We start from the raw sequence: 19,964 nt of genomic DNA on the forward strand, positions 1-19,964 counted from the left end.
AGTCTCAGATGGCACAGATGCTTTGACAGCTCCCAGCTCTTCATTGGCCATGAGTCAGTGAACCTATTCTGTAGCTGCAAATTTTCAGGTGGAGCAGAAGCCTTCCTCCTAGTGCCAGAAACCAATATCTTCAACCTTCATCATCATGGGAGTCTCCACTTCCCGAACAGACAGGCACAAACTCTGCCTGACACTCCTCCCTTCAGTACAGTTGGTAGTTTGAGCTCTTAAAGCTGCAGAGTGTTGGAAAAGACCTGGTCAATCTCCTTCTCGTTATCTCTGATGCTGTGCAGACTGCTGACCTCCTGCTGCAGCTCCTTTATGTGGTGACATAGATCCTTAATAACTGCACACCTCCCGCGGGCAAGGAAACCATCTCGTGATGCCCCAGCCTTGGCGAGAGGCCACAGGCATTCCCTGCAGCCCTGGACCTGCAGAGCTGTGTCTTCCTTCTGGAGCTCCCTCTGGGTTGAAGTCTCTGATGTTACAAGGGTAGCCAGTACAGCAGTAGCTGGTGACTGTGTCCTGGGGTGCATCACCACCGTTGCTGAGGACACGGATGCTGTTCTGAGCAGTTCTGCCCCTTTCTGCATGAACTGCAGCACAAACTGCTGCATCTGCTGGCTACTTCTGTTAGCTGCACCACTCCTTGCCTATATCCTAAAACTTTACATGTGGGGCCAAACTGCCAAACACTATTACACAGAACAGCTGGGAAGAAAACAACAAACACCATTAAAATCTCAAAATTCTCCATCCTCTTGTCCATGCAGTGCTTTCTGGAACGCCAGCACACAGAGAATGCCTCCTGTCAGCAGCTGCATCGCAACCTTCCCCGATCAAGGGTTGAGGAACCAAGTCCAATGAGCCAGGGGGGACAGAACTGACTGCATCAAGCCTCCGTGAAGGCCACAAATCAACAAGTGACAGAAGAACAAAACCTGAAATTGCTGAAAAACTGTATGGTTATATTACTATTGAGAGATGTGATAGGCAGCCTGTGCCAAAATCTGACTATACCCCTGCCAGTAAGAGAGCTCAGGGAGAATGCTGGCACACAGACAACCAACGCCACGCAGGTACTGAGCATCTGAGGTGGAACCATTACCTGTTGGCATCAAGCCACTGCCCAGAGCCTGACACTGACTGGCTGGAGCAAGTGTTGCAGTTCCCCCAGGCTTCAGTGTGCTGACTCATCTGAATGGTAATTGGCATGGGTCTCTATTAATTGTAACTGTGCGCACGTATGCAAGCAGGAGCATACCTGACACAGCTTACACCTCAGCTGGTCCACTTAATAAACTGAGCACAACAGCATCACGTCGGCTGTTTTTCCTTCCTGCACAATACTACCTTTTCACGTTTTAAGGTTATCCCACACATGCGTGCTCTCCTCTTCAGCAAAGCTGAACAACTGGAAGAGAACATAACTGACATTTCCAACAAATTTTAAAAGACTGGAGAGCATTTAGACCTAGTAAGGTGAATGTAGCATAAATACGAAACTGCTAAATGAATCCAGAAAGCCCTTACATGGTCTTTACAGTGGTGTGAAAAAAAACAAGTGTCAAAAGAGAAAAGAATAAAGGCTATATTAGACTGCCATTTGAACTGTTTGTGTATCATAATAAAGGAATTTCGGAAATCCTGGAATGTCAGTTATATATGAAGGACAGGGCACCATAAATGTGAAGTTAAACAAATCAAAACTGAGCTGTGGTTATAATGCATTCATTTTCCCATGGCAATCTGGCTTTACAAGCGTGGAGGAATACCCCCCGTAGCAGTATGAATATGAATTAATATACTGAGAGTTGAACACTTTCCAAGTGGCGTATACCACATTCCTTTCCTCAAAAAAAATTCTTATAATAGTCTCAATCTCCCCCCCCGCCTCCCCACCCCCATCATATCCCTCACTACCTGATATATCTACTAAAGTTTAAGTTTCAGTATTTTAGAATGCAATGACCCAAAAGAGATGGATTTAGTTAAGGAAGAAAAGCATCTCAAATAGCAACTCGCTACGATTGGACTGTCTTTAACTGACCCTTGAAGATTAACAAATTTTGTTCAATTTTCTAAAAGGACAGGCAGGTCCACTGTCCTTATTATATGACAGATGCATATTTTGTGCACTGCTTGAGAAGCACTGTTCCAAGTAAGCTGGTGCTCATTCCCCCGGGACTGATGTCTTATTCATAGCATGGATTTACATCCTAGTTTTAGTTAAAGAAGCAATAGCTATCAGGTAATAACTGTTAAAGACTTATTCAGCCATCTCATTTACATCTTGTGCATCTGCATGAAACGTCTGCAGCTTCTAAATGCGCATCAACTGTCTAAAAAGTGAAAGGCTGAAGTGATACCGCATTTCTTTCGTTGTGTTACACATGGCTATTGTAACAAAACTAAAAAGGGAACAATTCAAGTTCCTGCATTACAGTATGTACAGTAGGTACACGAATGTACTTAGTACAATCATTTTCTCTCTCAATGCCCTTTAGCCAGAAGCTGAAAAGACACCTTACAATATCTGGAAAGCTTCTCATTGCAGAATTATTCCCTAAAGGAAGTGTACATATAAAAAAATATCGCTCAGCAAGGCAACACAGATTAGTAGCCAAACACAAGCTATAGTGCACTGTGTCATTCTTTGGCGTGTGCCTGAAAGGCCAGTACACAGGGGAAAATATAGGTGACAGGTGACAGCTTAACTGAACTTCTATCACATTCAATACAAAACAGCACTGGCAGATGCCCTGAAGGTTCTATTTGATTTCCTGGTTTTCCCAGATCCATTTAGAAAATGTCTGTTTAGCTCTGTGATTTCAAACAGTAGTTTTCTGACACAGAGACTGTTTATTAAGCATTCAGTGTTATAAACAACCACCCCGGTTAACATGGTTCATAAGCATCATAACTGGCACCTCTATGTAGACTGTAGTGAGTTTGAACTATATGTCTGTGGTGAAAATATTTTAGCCATAGAATTTCCAAATTATCTGCCACTTCCCACACAAATGGCCACCAAGATAAGGTGTAGCATTAATGTATGAAATAACACCCGCTTTAATGATTTAAATGTTTTCTAACATCTCTTCTATTCTTGCCCTTGCAGCAACAGTGAAACTCTCAGTTTGGGAATCCAAACTTCAAAGATGAGGGCTGCAAACCAACTGAAGGTATCACCTGATCTCTTCCCTTGAAAAAAAAAAAAAAAAATAAACTCAGCAACATCCAGGCTACAATTAAGGAAAGCGTTTAACCTGTTCTTCAACTACAAGGATCCTCAAAATATTCTCAGGTAACTATTTAACCATTGCTATCAGCACTGGAACGAGTGAAATATAATTTCACTCTAACTTTTTCATGGTAGACCTGGGGCATCTTACTGCAAGACTATTTAGTCCAACACCAACACCACGTTCTTTCCTCTCTTACTTTTCACTTACCTTTGCTTTTTCATTGTAAATGCGCATGCCTTCAACCTCTCCTTACAGCCACGTATTTTGCATCTGGATGTTCCCCATTACATTAAGCATAGGGCTCTGACTGGACCTAGTTCTCCAGTAGAACCAACTGAATCAGAGCAATTTCTTTACAAATCTTAAGCTCAGCACCCCCAATAAGTACCAAGAGTGAAGTAAGATTTCCTTCTTTGCAGTAACACCATTGTCTACTCCTTTAGTTCATGATCCACTGACATGAACATACTTGTTGCTGTATTAACACCTTACCAGCTGATTGCTTTTTAAAATCTGTTTATTTGGTTCTTCCTTCCTAAGGGTTGCACATCTAGCCTATTCTATTTCATCTTGTTGACTTCAGAGCGCTCCTCAGAAGCTGGAAATAGCCTGAACTCATTTTGCCTTTTCAGTCTCTTCTCAGGTTGGTGGCATCCAGACATTGTGTCTAAACATTAATTGCTCTGGCACCAGAAAGATTCCCTTACAGATGTGCACTCAAAAAACATCCTCCCAGTCTGACCAGGATCCACAGCTGTACATTCCCTAAACTTCAAGAACATCACAAATCCATGGTTTACATCTCGTCTATTAGGGATGTTAGATTGGTCGGACAATTGATGGATTTTACCATTTATTTATTTACTTATTTTTATGGAAAGCCCTGTCTGAGCAATACATTAGTTTAAAAAACAAAACAAAACACTGAAAACTGTCCCATCTCCCCCCCGCCCAAGACAGAAGAGCAAGCTTACTACTGTTCACCATTCTGCACAAAGGCTTTAGTGCAAATCTGCATTTCAAAGCAATCCGAAGAACACACAATTCACAGCCTGTGGTCTTGCTCTCATTTGCTGCAGTTTCAGAGGACCCAGGGTAGTCTAGAATTCACATGGTGCTTAAGTCTACCTCAAGTGATAACTCTCTATGGTTACAAAAATATATATTTAAAATAAAAAGAATCTCAAGAGTGAAATATATCAGTAGTACAAAGGAAGCGAAAAAGTCATACTAGCTGTCAGCTAAACTGATTTTACCTCCCCTGACCTTCTTAATGCTTTCATTTGTGCCAGTCCCTGTAGCTGGATTTGAGCAAGCCAAGTAAGTCATTGTAACTTTTAACTCTTTAAACCCAGTGAGATTCAAGTCTTGTGTTCAAACTTTTATTTCAAGCTCCCAAAAATCTCACCAGTGTTCATCTCTGGCGTTCTCTTTCTGGATGACATTAATTATTTGATTACTACCTTGATAAAGTGGTCTAGTATATGCAAACAGCCTGTTCTGAGAACATTATTAATCAACTTAGCAATATGCTTACAACTGACATAGGACTTTCTGGATTAGGGCTAATAAACAGAGCTTCTACTGATGATCCTGTCAGCCCCGAGACAATAAACAGTCATAGCATGCCCTTCAATTGTAGCCAGAGTCAGCTTTCTCCAAGGAAAATTTCCTTTTGTCTACATCACTTTCCAATCTTTTTGACCTTCACCTGTGCAGTAAGGGGCACAGTTAAGCTGTAATGAAAGCAAGGCCATTTGGTTTAGCAAGAAGAGTAGAAGCAAATATTCAAGTGGATAACATCCTCATCATCATCATCATCCATATTTCACAATTGCTTTTGTTTCACCGTCTCCCAGAAGACGCATGGAAAACGGCAGGAAAAAAAGAGTAGACAGACACAGAATCAGTCTCTCCCACTCTTGCATGCAAGCCTGACTAATGGTATGATCCGGGGTACTTTGTTTTTGCAGTTCAAAAACTCGACAGATAATTTTTGCATTTGCAACTCCTATGATACCTTATTTGCAAGTTTCTCCCTTAAAAGGAACTAAAAACTTGTTTTGAGAAGCAAAGCATTGGTTTAGTTACCCAAAGAGGAATTTCAAGCTGAAACTGAGTATTGCTTAACTCAAATAAATCTCAGGCTTGACAACAGCAATTTACTGTTGCTGAAAGCAGGCCTTTTAAATGGTACTGAAAACCCATCCTCATCTTTAGAGAGAAAAATCATTGTGATTTTATTCTTCTCCACAGTTAGGGAACATGGGATCTAATCGCCCTATGAAGACGCAGCCTTGACATTTATCAGTGCACAGCCTCTTGAATCCAGCAATAGCAGGTCACATACCTACAAATGCACTTGTGAACTATCTTTCAGAGAGCAGCCTTTTTAACCACATCAACCTGTGTGTTAAGCAATGGTAACCAAACTTATGTCCATCTTCAGTGCGCATCCCTGCACCTATCCAGCTTTTCTCTGGGACAGTTTCATTGCAATGAAAACAAGCCTGTGTATTAAGCTTAAGACTTTCATGAACCTACTCCTGTTACCTTGAAGTGCAACCACATAAGTCTATCACATGCCGAATACACAAGATTCCTTGCTAATGAAACTGATGAAAGGAAAATAAAATCTCCTCCCGCAGTGTATTCTTCACCTTTTTGTTTTACAACGTTATGTTTAAACTTCCAACTACTTTGTGCTACAATACTGAAAAATCAGATTCTAAAAATGGCAGAAAGCCATTACAAGGAAAAAAAAGAAATCTTCAGCAAATCCTCTTTGTCCTTGATGTAACCAACTCCTGTTCACAACAGGAACTAAGTAGCTTTCACAGTGGTGTCTCGTTTTCAGACTGGAAGACCAGATTAAAATGTTGGCATCTCACCCAAAGGCCGTTGCTCTTTCTCACCCGACTTTGGCATAAGCAGCTGCAGAAGTTGCCCTCCTGCACCTCTCAGAAAGCCAAGCTGCTGCTTGGGAAGGAAGGGGAGATGGGAGAGCCAGCTATTGACAGAGGGTAGCACCTGCTGTGAAGGGAGCACGTGCCCTGCGGCAACCACAATGCGTTGGGAAAAGCAGCTGCAACATCAATTATCAGGGTTAAGCTGTGAGCAAGTGCAAGAGGTTGCATCTAGCTGCTTAGGCAGCATTTATCCTTTGAACAACCCTTCCCCACCTAAAACAAGCCTGAGGAAGCTGCCTGGGAAGCAAGATCTATTAGGGTCCAATTAGGGCCACAATGAAAAGCCTTCAAAATGTCCTGTATATAATAAACCTAATACATAGTTGCCACTCTTCTTTCCTCTGCTCCACCCAATTGGATAAATTTGCATGGTTGTCGACGGGTTAAAAGTTAAATACCATCTCTAGTGTTAGAGCCTTCACGTAAGAGATCTTAAATCAACTCTGATTACTGAAAAGTTACACTGACAGGAACAGTGAACAATTAGTAGCTTGTTAAGCACAGAGCGTATGTGAAGAGTGGTCAGGGAGAAGCTGAGCATCCTTGCAGGAGTTAAGATCACCCAACATATTTCCAGTTAAAAGCTGATGAAAATAAAGGCCTGCCAAAATTCTATGAGCTCACGTAATTTTCTTATGTCACATTCATTTTAATCTTTCCCCCTAATCTACATGTAAGGCTTCTGCCATTTAAGCAAATAAAACCCAGAAAATCTGAATGCTGCTTAAATCAAAACCAAGTACTGATTGTTTTGAATTTGTATTCTCCTATTCTGTGCCAAGGAACCACTTGGGGGGGTGAGGTGGGGAAGCTATGCTACGGAAACACATCAAAAAACTGCAGCTTGTTTTTCCCCCCTCTTGAGTTTTTGGACTGGTTAATTTGCTCCAAATTTAAGCTGCTCCTTGCATTCTTCAAGAAATCATTGTACAGGCTGAGGAAAAGTCCTCTGTAATTAATGCATTTGACTACTACAGGCAAAACAGAGATTAACAGCGAAAGACTAACATCAAAAACAAAGCAGAAGGGATTATGCTACTCAAGTGCTTCCTACTGTTGATAGCATCTGAACAGTATGGAAGTAGGGAAAAAAAAAAAGTCATCCAATTTGAAGAAAAGAGGACAACAGTGACTAATACCAGGACAAGCTGACAGAAGAAGAATTTCACCTTTAGAGTACAAGCCCGAGAATTGCCTGGAAGGTCATCCAAAATTACTAAATTCCAAAAGTCATCTCATGTCAATGACACCTACTGTCCTTCTGTAAGCTTCTTTCTGCTCTACTTCATATGCAGAGCAAGGAGCAACAACAAGGTACTCCATAAATGAGCAATTCCTCATGCCTGTAGAGTGAACCTATACCTTCCAAACCTAATGGTCAAAGTTACATCCATATATGATGTTACATAACTCAATTACAATGTTCCCCAGCATTTGCTTTACTCTTTTCAAAAAGTTCATATTGATTTTTATTTTTTTTAAACTTTTGCAAACATAGCTGACTTGCAAAAGAAGAAAATATACCTTCTTTACTCGTGCCTTCTATTGCCTTAACTCTAGCTATACAATGCACAAAAGCTGCCTTACTAGTCTTTCTGTTATATTTCAGCAAGATGCATAACCTACCTAAGTTTACTTCGCCACTCTCTCCACAATTAGTAGCCTTGTCCTATAAGAACACCCTCTTGCAAGAGCTGATTGTTTTGTCCATATTTTAATTCAATTCCCATCCTTGGACTGCCAAGGATGTTAACTTCTAACAAGACTGGTAGTGTTCTTCCTTCATTGAGTTGACAGCCAGGGACTGGATTTAGGCCCAGACTCCCAAAGTTATTTAAACACCTCCAGTCCTCCTAGTGAAAAGGACCTAAAATGTATTTGAGAATTTAGTCCCCATGTTCAAACAGGAATCCATGAAACTGAAAATAAGCAGCTTTCAGTCACTGCCATTTGAAATCCAAATTTTTAACTGCAGCCTACTGATAGCTCATCCGGAGATGATATTTGACAAAAAGTTGTTTGTTTTAGCTCCGTTCTACTGTGCCAGAAATGAGAAATGCGTCTTCTTAAAAACATGCAAAGTGATTACACCAGGCTCAGCTATTGATCACTACTTTTCAAAACTTTCTGTCTGAGTTGCAATCTATTCAGAAGATCCTGAAAGCTATTTATTTCCATATGGTGCGCTAAATTTTGTATTACACATGATTCTCTGAAATTTCCTGCAAGACTCAAAGCAGTACTCTAAAACATCCAAGCTTCTTTAAGTCTGGATGCTTGTATTTGAGAACTGCTGAGGTTCTCAAATAAATCAGTGAATACTGCCACTGGTCAAAATAATTTTGTTGCTTGATCAAAGTACCTCTGTACTTGGCTATCCTTTATTTACCTCCTTTGTGTTTTATAATTTCACTGCTCAAATACAAATTTGCACTACTTGTAACAGAAGGAATGATTTACGTGTATGATTTACGAATTCTACCTTAACACAGAGTTAACAGACAATGTGTCAGTGCAGTGAAGCGAGGCCTGTACTTACCATACAATTCATGGCAAAGTGATTGTGCTGTGTCTGAAGCTCCATGGCGTGGGGGTGACTGGTTCCGATCTCTGTGTAGCTGTTCAGAAACAGACCTTTGTTGTGTGTGATCCAGTCAAACATCTACAAGAAAATATTAAGGAAAAAAAAAAATCACGAATTTGTTATGGCAGAAATCTCACAGTAATGTGAGAAATCTGTGAACACAGAAGACAGAAAGAATCTAAGGCCATGAAAATTAACACTGATGCTCTTTCCTTTGTAAGTTACCATACATTTTAACCAAATAATTGCTGAAATCTGAATTTTTAGACCAGCTGACACTGTTAAATATTTACTATAGCTGTTTATCTCAACAAGCTACAGTAAAGTCATCATCATAAAGTCATATACTTCATTACTACAAAGAAGTCATGGTAAACAAACAGGCTTGGAGCACAGCTCTGAGTTACCAAGATTATACGTTCTCTAGTGTCAGCATTTCATGATGTCAACAGCTTAGTAATTTAGAATGAAAATGGCAACTCATGGAAATTAAATATAAATTAATTCTTGCTGATCAAGTACTTCAGCAGCAAGTTTAATATTTTTAGTTCATAACTTCACAGCAGATTTGAAAACAACTTTCCTGTTGCTAAACAAATTAAAAAACTATACGTGAGCACAGAGTTACACACTACCTTCTTCCAGACAAATTTAAGGATAATCTTTAAGTATGTTTGGTTTTGTTTGTGGTGTTATTTTTTTTTTTTTAAAAAGTATTTTAATAGTCAAACAAATTTTAGGAATTTTTTTTTTTAATCTGGCAATCAACAGAGGTGCATAGGTATGCAAACAGAGGCACTTGAAAACAAAGTTTTCAAAGACCAAGCCACACAGCAAAAGACTAAGTTTAACACCCCCATCCCCACCTCCCCTGCAACTGTCTTTGGTCACCTTTGATTTGACACCTTTGGTCAAATCTCAGCTCAAAAGCCCCACCTACTCTCTGGACAAGCTGAAAAGATTGCTCAGAAAAAGAACAGCAGCAATGAGCAGTAAGTACTCAGTTAAAGATCTTTTAACGTATGCTGGCTAACAGAGCAATATTATCAAATTCATTATTCCACTCATTTGACAAATTAAATTATAAGTATACCACAATATGGTAAGGGCTGTCAAAAAAAGCAACAAAAAAACCCCAAAAACGTTTTAAGAGCTTAGACTACTGAAAGAGCTGATCACATACTCCTAAAATTTTCACTTTCTTATCTAGACTACCGTGAAGATGTGTTAGAACATTATTCAAAATAGACACTGGTCCTGCTTGTGACCACCTTTCTCTAGGCAGTCTGACGTTAACTGTGTTCAGATACCTACAGGGCAATCCAATCAGATTCCCTCTCACCTTGCCCCTTTTTTGTCTCCTCTTCTCCTGAACCAGCCCAGATTTCTTGTGCAAAGAGTTGTGCAAGTCCTCCAAAATAAACATCTTTATTCGTCCCCATACAATACACTTTATTTTTCCAACAAGGATCCAGCCCTTTCCCATACCTAAACTAAAATACATAGACATGTACACTGATAAAGAAGCCCTGAGCTATGAAATCTAACCTGACACAAGCAGTGAAATAAGGGCCTTAATCCAAAAATGAGCTGGGATACTGAAGTAACCTGCTTTTTAATTTTTTTCTAATGGTTGACGAGAGAATAAAGTCCCAGGTATGCGAGCTGCTGTCAACCCCATTTTGAGGTGCCTAACATTTCCCTCCATTTTGGAAGAAAGAGCCATTAATTTAATAGAGACTTATTCATGCAACAGGGAACCTAGAAAACACAGATAGGAGCTAATGCAAACACATGGCAGGACAGACATCAACCCCACAGGCTCAAGTATTTCGCAAGCAGTTTCTTAATGCCCAAGTTAAATAGGAAACTTTTAGATGAATAAATGCAGAACGTATCTTTCGATACTTCATGAGCATCATCAAAATATATTTTGTTCATGCTGTAATAAAGAGTAATTAATGCTATAATTAAGTGGCTGAAAGGTTGCTAAAAAGCATTTCAGGCTTGAAAAAGCAATACTAGACCAACAGCTTGTTATCTTCTAAATAATTTTATAAGTCTAAATTCGCTTGACCAGATTTTTTTTCAACTCTTTACATGTCCCTACAATTTTCAGCTATACTCATTCAGTAAAAGCTTACTTTAAAGGGTACTTTATAAAAAAAAAAATAATCTTTTTTAAACACAGCAGAAAACATTAATAATAGTGTAAAAGAAGTCCCTGAGCTGAAATTGTCAGGGTAAGGGAAAGTACAGGGGAAGAAAAGAGAGGAAGAAGGAGGAAGGAGAAGTATTATTTATGCTTGCTCTGTTTTCACTCTTCCCTGTGCACCTGCTTTTATGACCACTGCTGGAGAGCAGGATAGTGGTTTAACAGAGACCTTTGGTCTTACCCAGTTCAGGCATTCTTACACAAAATATTTTAAGAAATCTGACAAAGACCATACTTACCACTTGACTGCATAGCCTAGTTACTTCTCCCAGAGAAAAAACTCCCCACCCTTCCTTAAGGCTATTTATTACATGGTAACAGGTTAATAATAAATGATTGCAAAACCATTCTATATGAAAACAGATCTTATTCGAGCTCATCTAAAAGTGCACTGCCTGACATATTTCCTTTTCAAATTCCATGACAGTCACAGTCTTTCTCATTTGAAGGGACCGGTTAGCCCGAAACATTCTGAGATCACTCAGTTCCCTGTTAATGACATATGCACTGTCAAAAGAGATACATCAGTTTTTAGCCTGGGACGTTAAATCCTGCATCAATGAAACAGTGCCCCATGTCAGCCTCTTCAGACTTTGTCGACGGCCTGTCACTCAAATCCCAAGAGCTGCTCAAAAGGAGACCAATGTAGTCCTTAGTCATCTGTATTTACAAAGCATACAGCATTCATCTTCACTTGATGCGTGCAAATGCATCTGTCTGGAACAAAAACTTACCAAAGCAAAAGCTTTAAAGTCACTACCACTTAAAATTTTCTTTGGTGAGAGCTACCTGTGTTCTCTACAGCTTAGAATTACTACCCTATCCCCTTTACTTCAGAAGACTAAGAGCCACTCTCAATCAAGAAATCCTTCACCTCTCATTAAAAGGTTAGTGATTAACTCTAAAGACAAAAATTACAATTTGCAGTTATCCTTGGCACTTCTTTCAAGACTGTCAAGCTTTGTTCCCGTCAATGGCAGCGCCCATTTACACTCCCTTCCCCCAATCCCTTACCTTTTCAGCATCCTGCTCAAACAGCCTGAGCTGAAAACATTGGTCCAATTTCAATTTCCGCACATGCCACATCTGATGCAGATGCTGCCGTGTTGAGTGTAGCCTGTCCAGCATGGTGGATACTTTGGGTAAAAGGTTCTGCAAGTCTGCATTCCCTGACCCAGAGTTCTTTTTGGGGAAGCTATCACTGCTCTGTATCCGCTGGAGCAGCTTTTGTCCTTCCACATCAAGGTCCTCGATAGGAGCCTTAATGACTTTCTTTTTTAATTGTGAATGCTCCTCTATCATATTGCGAGCACCTTCCAGGTCCTGAGGCATTTCCTTTTTTGACAATATATCTTGTAGTTCCTCCAGTCTGGACAGCATATGGGTTGCATTGCTAATGTAGTCCTCAAAGGCAACTCTGATTTCTATCCACTCCTCATGGTTGTACTCCAAACAGCCATCAAATTCTGGGGTTAGCTGAGAAGGATCAACTACTTTGGTAAGGCCTTCAAGAGACACCATATTTGTCTAAAAAATAAAAATGAAAATTAAAAGTGTTGTTACTGAAATGAACTTTTCTCATACATCTGATCAGCCTCCTGTCTTGTAGGTATTTCCCCAAATGAGAGAAATATTTTCTTTCTTACCTCACTAAACTTAAGGAGAAAACAGCAAGCACTCTTTTGACTATTGTTTTGATTAAGTTTTGACTTTGCGTATTGTAAGGCAGCAGGAGGATAACAGCAAGGTTCAGATGTCTGTTTTCCTCTGCACAGGATGCTGGTGATATCATGATTACCACGATGCAGACCGAGACAATAAACAGATGAAATTTAACATTTTACCATTAGGGGTAAAACCCCAATTCCATCTTTCTCACGCTTAGAAAAAGAATATAAATGACAACATGCACAACTACCTAGCCTAAGTATGTGAAGAAAACCACATTCCCTCCAGCACCACTGGCCTAATGTACCTCTCATCTCATCTAGAACATTATCTATCTGAGAGTTTTCAAGATACTGATCAGTAGTGAGCACACTTAAAACCATGAAATAAATGTAAATTTGTGTACCATAGAGGAAATTACCTCAAACTCAAACTTAGAGCTGCCAAAGTTAGTCCTCTGTTTCTGCCAGAAATTGTCTGGCTTGATTATCAGTGCAACATGAATACAACACGGAAACGATTCCTGTAAAATCTTCAGCAGAGGCTTTATGGAGTCCCATTTTGATCCACGCATATCTACAATGACGGTGAATCCTCGTTTACATACTTCCTCACTGCAGAAGGAAGAAGAAAAGGTTATCAAGCAAGTGTTACAACTTCAAACACAGCACTCTACTGCACCACACTGCCTAATGAACGTGGTCTCCTCAGCTAACTGTCACACCCTAAATTCTCACTGTTGACCAACTGACACCTACAGCAGATCTCATGAACCTCTCAGGAAGCTTCTCTCACCCCGCTGCCAAACTCCTTGTGGGTGGCAGCTTTACATCTGTTGCTGATTTGATAATCTGCATTTATCTCCTCTTTCGTTTTCGTTGTTTATATTCATGATGATTCATCCTCTAGGTCTTGTTTCTCCTTCACCTTACACACACATTCAACACACCGTTTACTGAAGCTGCAATATGCAATTCGTTTACAATAGACTCTTCAGAACACATACACACTTTACTGATGACAGTATTCATGCCTTTCTAATGCCTGAGGGGATCCTCTGAAAGACAGAAGATGGCACACTGTTCTTACCTACCACTTCTGCAACTTTTTTAAAACTGTCTCAGATCTACTCCCATATTATCAGAGAGTTAAAGACTGTTAAGTCTGTAGAGAGGAAAAAAACCCCAACCTTTATTGACAATTCCCTCTGTAACAGGATCGATTTGTGGATAGTTAATGGATAAGAATGCATTTTATGGCTGTGAAGAAAACCGCATCAACCTGTTTCTACAAAATTTGAGCTCAATTTTGCTGTCCAAAAGTTGACAGACCTTACACCCAAATTCTCTGGCTACTCTTCTGAGAATGGCAGATCTAATTTCTTTTCATCAATACCTTTTGTACACTTAGTGCTTCCTGCTGATCAAAAGCGGTAATCACCACCACCATCAGAAATTTTGATTTTGTTCCAGTAGAATTTGCTACATGACCTTGTTAACGTGAAAAGGGAAAATATTTCAAAACCAACATGTCATAGCCAATGGACTATCAAAAGGGACCAAATGTCCATTGTTTAAGTACATGCGTCATTTTCAGGGCTGTGACTAAGGTAAATGCAACTCTGGAGTTCATGTGGTGAGGTTTTCAGAGTGCCCAAAAAGTAGGGAAACTTCACTGGCATACTTTACACAGTCTCATTGGCCACACTGTAGAAAGATGAGTTAAGACTGACACAGGAGAGAAGAGGTTCTGAAAGAAGTGGTAATACAGGTTCCTTAGAAGAGAAGGTTTTTATGAAGTTGGTTAAAAAAAAAAAAACAACTTAAACAAAAGAAAAGAAGCATCATTTAAAAAAGGATTTTACCAAGATAAATGCTGGCTGTCCCACCTGCCCATAGCACTGCCAAAATTGGCAATGGTACCAGGAAAATACATACAAATCAAATAGTCTGGAATGCATGTAGGCTACAATATGCAATTCTATTACCATGGTGGAAACGTTTTCTAACAGTCTCACAGGATTAAAGGCAAAAACAACTACTGCTTTAAAGGTACGCTCATTATTGAAAGGCTATTACATGAGTGCTGCTCAGCCCATCCCTATCCTACCCACACAAACTGAGCATTGCCTGAGGAGGAGAGCTTGCCACTAATTCATGCAAGGCATACATCTACCGGGGTGCACAAAGCGGCCCCTCATCATATGATACAATGCAGATATGTCCTCCTGTCACGTGGCCCCATCATCTGACAAAAGATTTAATTCCTTTTGGCCAAGGATCACAAAAATTGCTCTCAGAGGATCTAGTGAGACAAGGTCATCTGTTAGGTAAATCTGAACTACACTAATGTCTGGTCTAGTCAGCGCTGATGACTTAAGTTTAGCAATATTTTTAAATCAGATAAATTGTTAAATTAGTAAAATTGCGAGACTGAATTACCTTAAGTGTTTAGATCTCTTGCCAAACAACTGATACCTCCGAATCTTCAGCTACGTGGAGTAACAGCGCTGCAATAACTAATAGACCAAATGTTCAGGGCTATTTGTACCAACTGGGACTTCTTAATTAGCACGAGTGATCAGCCCTTAAAACATGACTTGTATGAAAATGAGTCGTGCTTTTAATAAAGCTCCCTTTATTCTCAACGCTTTGTCATGCGTGCAGAGATATAAAACCCACACTAACTTTCTTTTTATTTTAAATCTGTTAATGCTAAACGAACATGCACTTTTGCTACAGGATCACTGTATTTTGAAAGATTCTCTCCAGAAAACTCTCTTGGGCATATTTTGATGCATATTTATCTACTAACTTCTCTAGTAACTTGAAGAGCTAGAGGGCTAGAATACACCTCAAACATGTCAAAATATTTCAGAAGTAAAAATCTCAAGCTTCTTCCCATCCTTCTTCCTCTACCTCCACCAAATCCCCCCGTTAGCTTAAAAAAAAAAATTAGAAGTACTAGTACTAAACACTCCTACACTTCAAAGTGAATTGAAGACTAGAATAATTGAATTACCAACAATTGCTCTTAAGGAAAGTCAAAGACTCTCAACTAGATGCCTTGAAGTTATTTTTATGAGAGCACTTTTGTCAATCCAAAAATGACAACTGGTTACATCAGGTGCAAAGATGACTGCCTATAAGTTAACACATTACAGAAATATGGAAGATACTGCATTCAGGGATGTTGTCCAAGGCACTTTTTTCAACTGTAATGGTGACTGTTCCTTGAGGACATAGACAAACATTCCAGCACAGTCAGCGTTGCTCCAGTCTGCACCAAATGCTGGCAGATTCCGAGATGGACCTGATGTCAGCGTCTTACCATCATTTTTGTCCCCAATTCAGTTACTACTAGGAAGAAAGTTCTATGTGAACAAACTTTTCTACATATATATAACTTATTTAAAAAAAAATAAATAAGACTATATATATGTGGGTGTGCATATACACACACACACACCAGCACTGGATTTGACTTCTGCCAATTTATTTAAATAGCAAACTGTAATTCATAACTTAAATTGGTGATAACACAATGGTATCAGTACTTTCACTGACCTCTCCACAGGTTTATCTGAGACCTGTACAAGCAATTTTACATATCTTTCTCCTGGCTATTCCTGTGCTATATCAAGACACTATAACTTATCTAATATACATAACAGTTAGGAGTGTTGCGCTGACCTCAATCTGCACAGGGCGTAATGTGAATGATGACCTGCATGTTTCTAATTACTGATGTACTGAAAACCTTTGAGTTGCATTTGCAGTCTTCAACACAGTGACAGCAAAATGACATTGCTGTACCATTTCCAAGACACAAACCACTTACAGCTAAAGCACACCAGCCATTCTGCCAGCAGCCTTCCTTCTACAAGGCAGAGTAATTATTTAGGTTACTTCCAAAAAGCAGTTTAAAACCAGTAACTGGCAGAACATGGTATGAATTTGCTCATTTTCTTAAACTGTTCAGTCTTCTAGCTTGTGGGTGTACTGCAACATAATCCATTTATTTTGGTTTATAGCTTCAGAGCTCATCAAGCAACCATCACTTACCTAGGAATACATGCTAGGTATGAAATTAGTCTTCTAAGGTCTTCTTGCCGTATTCTATCATGATTACTACGAGCTGGAAACGTTAGAATGGGACCTCCACGCTTATCTCTGCCACCTGAAAAATTAAACATGTTAAAAAAAAAAACACAGCATAACACCATTCTTGTTTGCAAAATTAGTCTTCAGAATACTTTTGGAAAACTTAAGTACTACACTGTTTCATTAATATCCACTTAAAAAAAAAAAGTAGCGATTTCAAGTTTCAACGGCAACACTGTCATTTAGAAAGCAGCTTAAAATTGAATTTTGGGAGTATCAATTAGCATATTGTCACAATTCCTACAATGAGGATGTATCTGTCAAAAAAAACTGAAACAAAGAATAACCATAGCATTACACATCCACATTACAGTCACATTCAAGTTTGACAGGCAGTGTGACATTGACAGCAGTGGTGCTTTGTTATGCATTTAACTTTGAATCAGCAATTGTACAGATTAAATTTAAATATAGATTTATGCGACTTTGTAGGCCAGTATTTAGAGGATATTCAGCATTAACTTCATTACTAGCACAAAGTTTAGGTGTATAGTATTTCACACCCAATGCGTATATTAGATGAGTAGGTGGATACTATTTAAACATTTAATTTATATTTTTACCCTGTTCTGATGTCCAGATTCTGAACTATCAGTTTACAGTTTTTAATTTTGTTAGCAAAGCAGTAAGTTCTGAATCCGCTCAATAGGTAAGGCAAAAAAAGCTGACTTTGAGTGGTTCCTCTTAAATGTATTCATCTTATTTCTTCAATTGCACAGACTTACTGCAGTTGAACATTAAAATGCATTTTTATATGCAACCCCTTGCAAGTGATAACTATACTACTAAATGCTAAATTCAAGTCAGTAGGCTGTCTTTATCAACACTTGTATAATAGAACAGACACATTCTTACAAGCTAAATTTCACATATATGTTCTCAACCACAGATGTGTGGACTGTTTTCTCCTGTCCCATGGAAACGCAGAAAAACACTATCCTCTGCCCTGAATGATTTCTCATTGTAAATTAGCTTCTCATTGTAAATCCATGTTACTAAATAAAGTTTTAAAAAATCCCTTAGGAAGGAAGGCCAAAAGCAAAGAATAGAACCAGTCACTCAAAAATTCATCACTATCCTGCCCAAGACAGTCTGCGTGTGCTTGCTAGAGACATGAAGCCTAGCTGCTAAGGTCTCCAAGGATTGCCTGCACTGGACATGTTCCCTGTGAAGCACCACATGAAACTCGCAAGAGGCAGAAGCAGCTTTGAGTTTCTGTTAAGCCAGTATTCATATTCTTATCTTCCATGACCCTCTTAAGTGGAAGACGAGACTTAAAAACAACTGAGATGTCTCATTCTAATGGAGAGAGGCAAGTCTGGTCTTGACCATCCTGACCCACTTGCCAAGCAGACAGCTTTGAGGATTTTTACCCAGCAAGTGACAGGATGGAAACAAGACAGAAGCCCCGAGAGAGAGGAAGGATAAATTACAAGGCTGAGTCCAACAGCCCAGGCCTCTGCTCAGCTCCAGAGTGATCACCAGGCTCCAAAGCTAGCAAACTTATCTGTAAGTCTACTGCAGCCTTTAATGCCCTCCTCAACCACCAGCTTCAGATCTAAAAAAAAAAAAAATATTTAGGTTTTAACTAGTAAACAATACTAATTCCAACCCCCTGAAAGAGCGCTTGATTGCTCAGGGTGGAAATTCTTCTTTCAAAAGCAGTAGTTAGAGAAAAGCATATGCTGAATCATCTTTAACACTCTCCAAGTGTTTTAAACAAATGCCTCATTACATGCAGTCACCTCAGATCAGTCCTCCGGGTCTTTTCCACACAGCAACTCCCATAAGATTTTCCAACATAGCAGAGGAAATAAACCTATATTCTTTATGTCATTTTGGATGCCACTTCAGTTGGCTCCCAGCTCCACATACACCACAGAGAAACCTATTTCTAAGCTACGGTGCTTCAATTTCTGATAAATCATATCCAGAAATTTTTCTACACTGGAGACAAAATCTGTTGCATAAATTTCAGGTATAGATGAGTAATGAAGAAATTAATACAGCCTTGATTTTTGGTGGAAAGAATTTCGCTATCTGGTCTTAAACCAGATACCAAAATTATAAATATTAAGCAAAAAAGTCCTTAAGACTTGTTTTTTACATCACGTTTCTGATGAAAAGCTTTCTTAGGCCTTTGCCAATAAATAATTCTCATTTCCTTTGTTCCTGATGGTCCTGTGTCATACACAAACAGTAACGTTAAAAGCAACAATGCATGAGGCATCAAGTGGGAATTTCCTGTGTCTCAGTAGTCTTCACCAACTCAACCCCCTATTTCTCTTGGTTTAACAAAAACATATTAAGCCACTTCTTTCATCAGAGACTTCCATTTTTACCCCTTTCCTTTTATATGAAACCCCCACAGTACTGAGATATTCCCCACAGTACTGAGATATTCTCTCTGTGTATTCCAAGATGTGTCAAACAAGTAGCTGATCAACTCACATGAGTCACCCAACATGAATCACTTCTGTCTAGTGCACATCACCAACAGCAGTCCTGTCAATGGTCTCCAATGGCACCAAAATCCAACAGGCTGAGCAGTGCAGTTTTTTCAGGAAACGCCTTTTTACCTAGTCTCAAAGTACTTAGGTAAAGCTGAACAGTGGGCTTTTATGGCACGTTTGGAAAGCAGGACAAGTTATCAAGTGCCGTTTCTCATAGAAAACCAAGATAATTGCACCTTGTAAGAAAATGTTTCTCTTCATGTAAGTATGTGTGGAGATGTAAGAGTATCTGTACTTCAACAGACTTCAGTTTAAACTGAACAAAAAAAATTGCATCCCAGACTTCATCCATACTTCATGGTTACAACTCTAGGATTCTTTTCTATTTCAGGCGGTTAGACACCTAATACTCTGCAGATTATTACCCGGTTAAGTGAAAAATCAGTCAAGGGAGCTTCTTCTCTTCCTTTCCCCCCTCTTTTCTCTCTTTCTCTTTTTTTTTTTTTTTTTTTTTTTTTTTTTTGAGAACAACTTCATTGGCAATTCTAGAAAAACAACACAGGATTCACAGTGAAGCTGCATCCAAGCATTTGCATTCTGCACATCAAGTTATTTGGTTACTTTGACCAATACAAGATAAAGCAGACCAGTTTGTCAGACTTGT

The 19,964-nt window shown here is 39.3% G+C and overlaps 1 protein-coding gene across 2 annotated transcripts in view; it reads right to left on the reverse strand.

Annotated features, from left to right (window-relative positions):
* Positions 1-19,964, reverse strand: part of TRIO (trio Rho guanine nucleotide exchange factor) — a 259,570-nt gene that overhangs the window by 160,093 nt on the left and 79,513 nt on the right. For both annotated transcript variants that reach the window (XR_012585654.1, XM_074576181.1), the window contains exons 3-6: positions 16,749-16,863; positions 13,106-13,298; positions 12,031-12,543; positions 8,757-8,879 (exon numbers count right to left, since the gene is read on the reverse strand). Coding sequence is in view for 1 of the 2 variants with exons in the window: in XM_074576181.1 (XP_074432282.1) it covers positions 8,757-8,879; positions 12,031-12,543; positions 13,106-13,298; positions 16,749-16,863 (944 nt within the window). In the remaining variant the exon portion in view is untranslated. The remainder of the gene's footprint in view (positions 1-8,756; positions 8,880-12,030; positions 12,544-13,105; positions 13,299-16,748; positions 16,864-19,964) is intronic.

Source organism: Larus michahellis, chromosome 2 (genome assembly GCF_964199755.1).
Source record: "Larus michahellis chromosome 2, bLarMic1.1, whole genome shotgun sequence".
NCBI lineage: Eukaryota > Metazoa > Chordata > Aves > Charadriiformes > Laridae > Larus > Larus michahellis.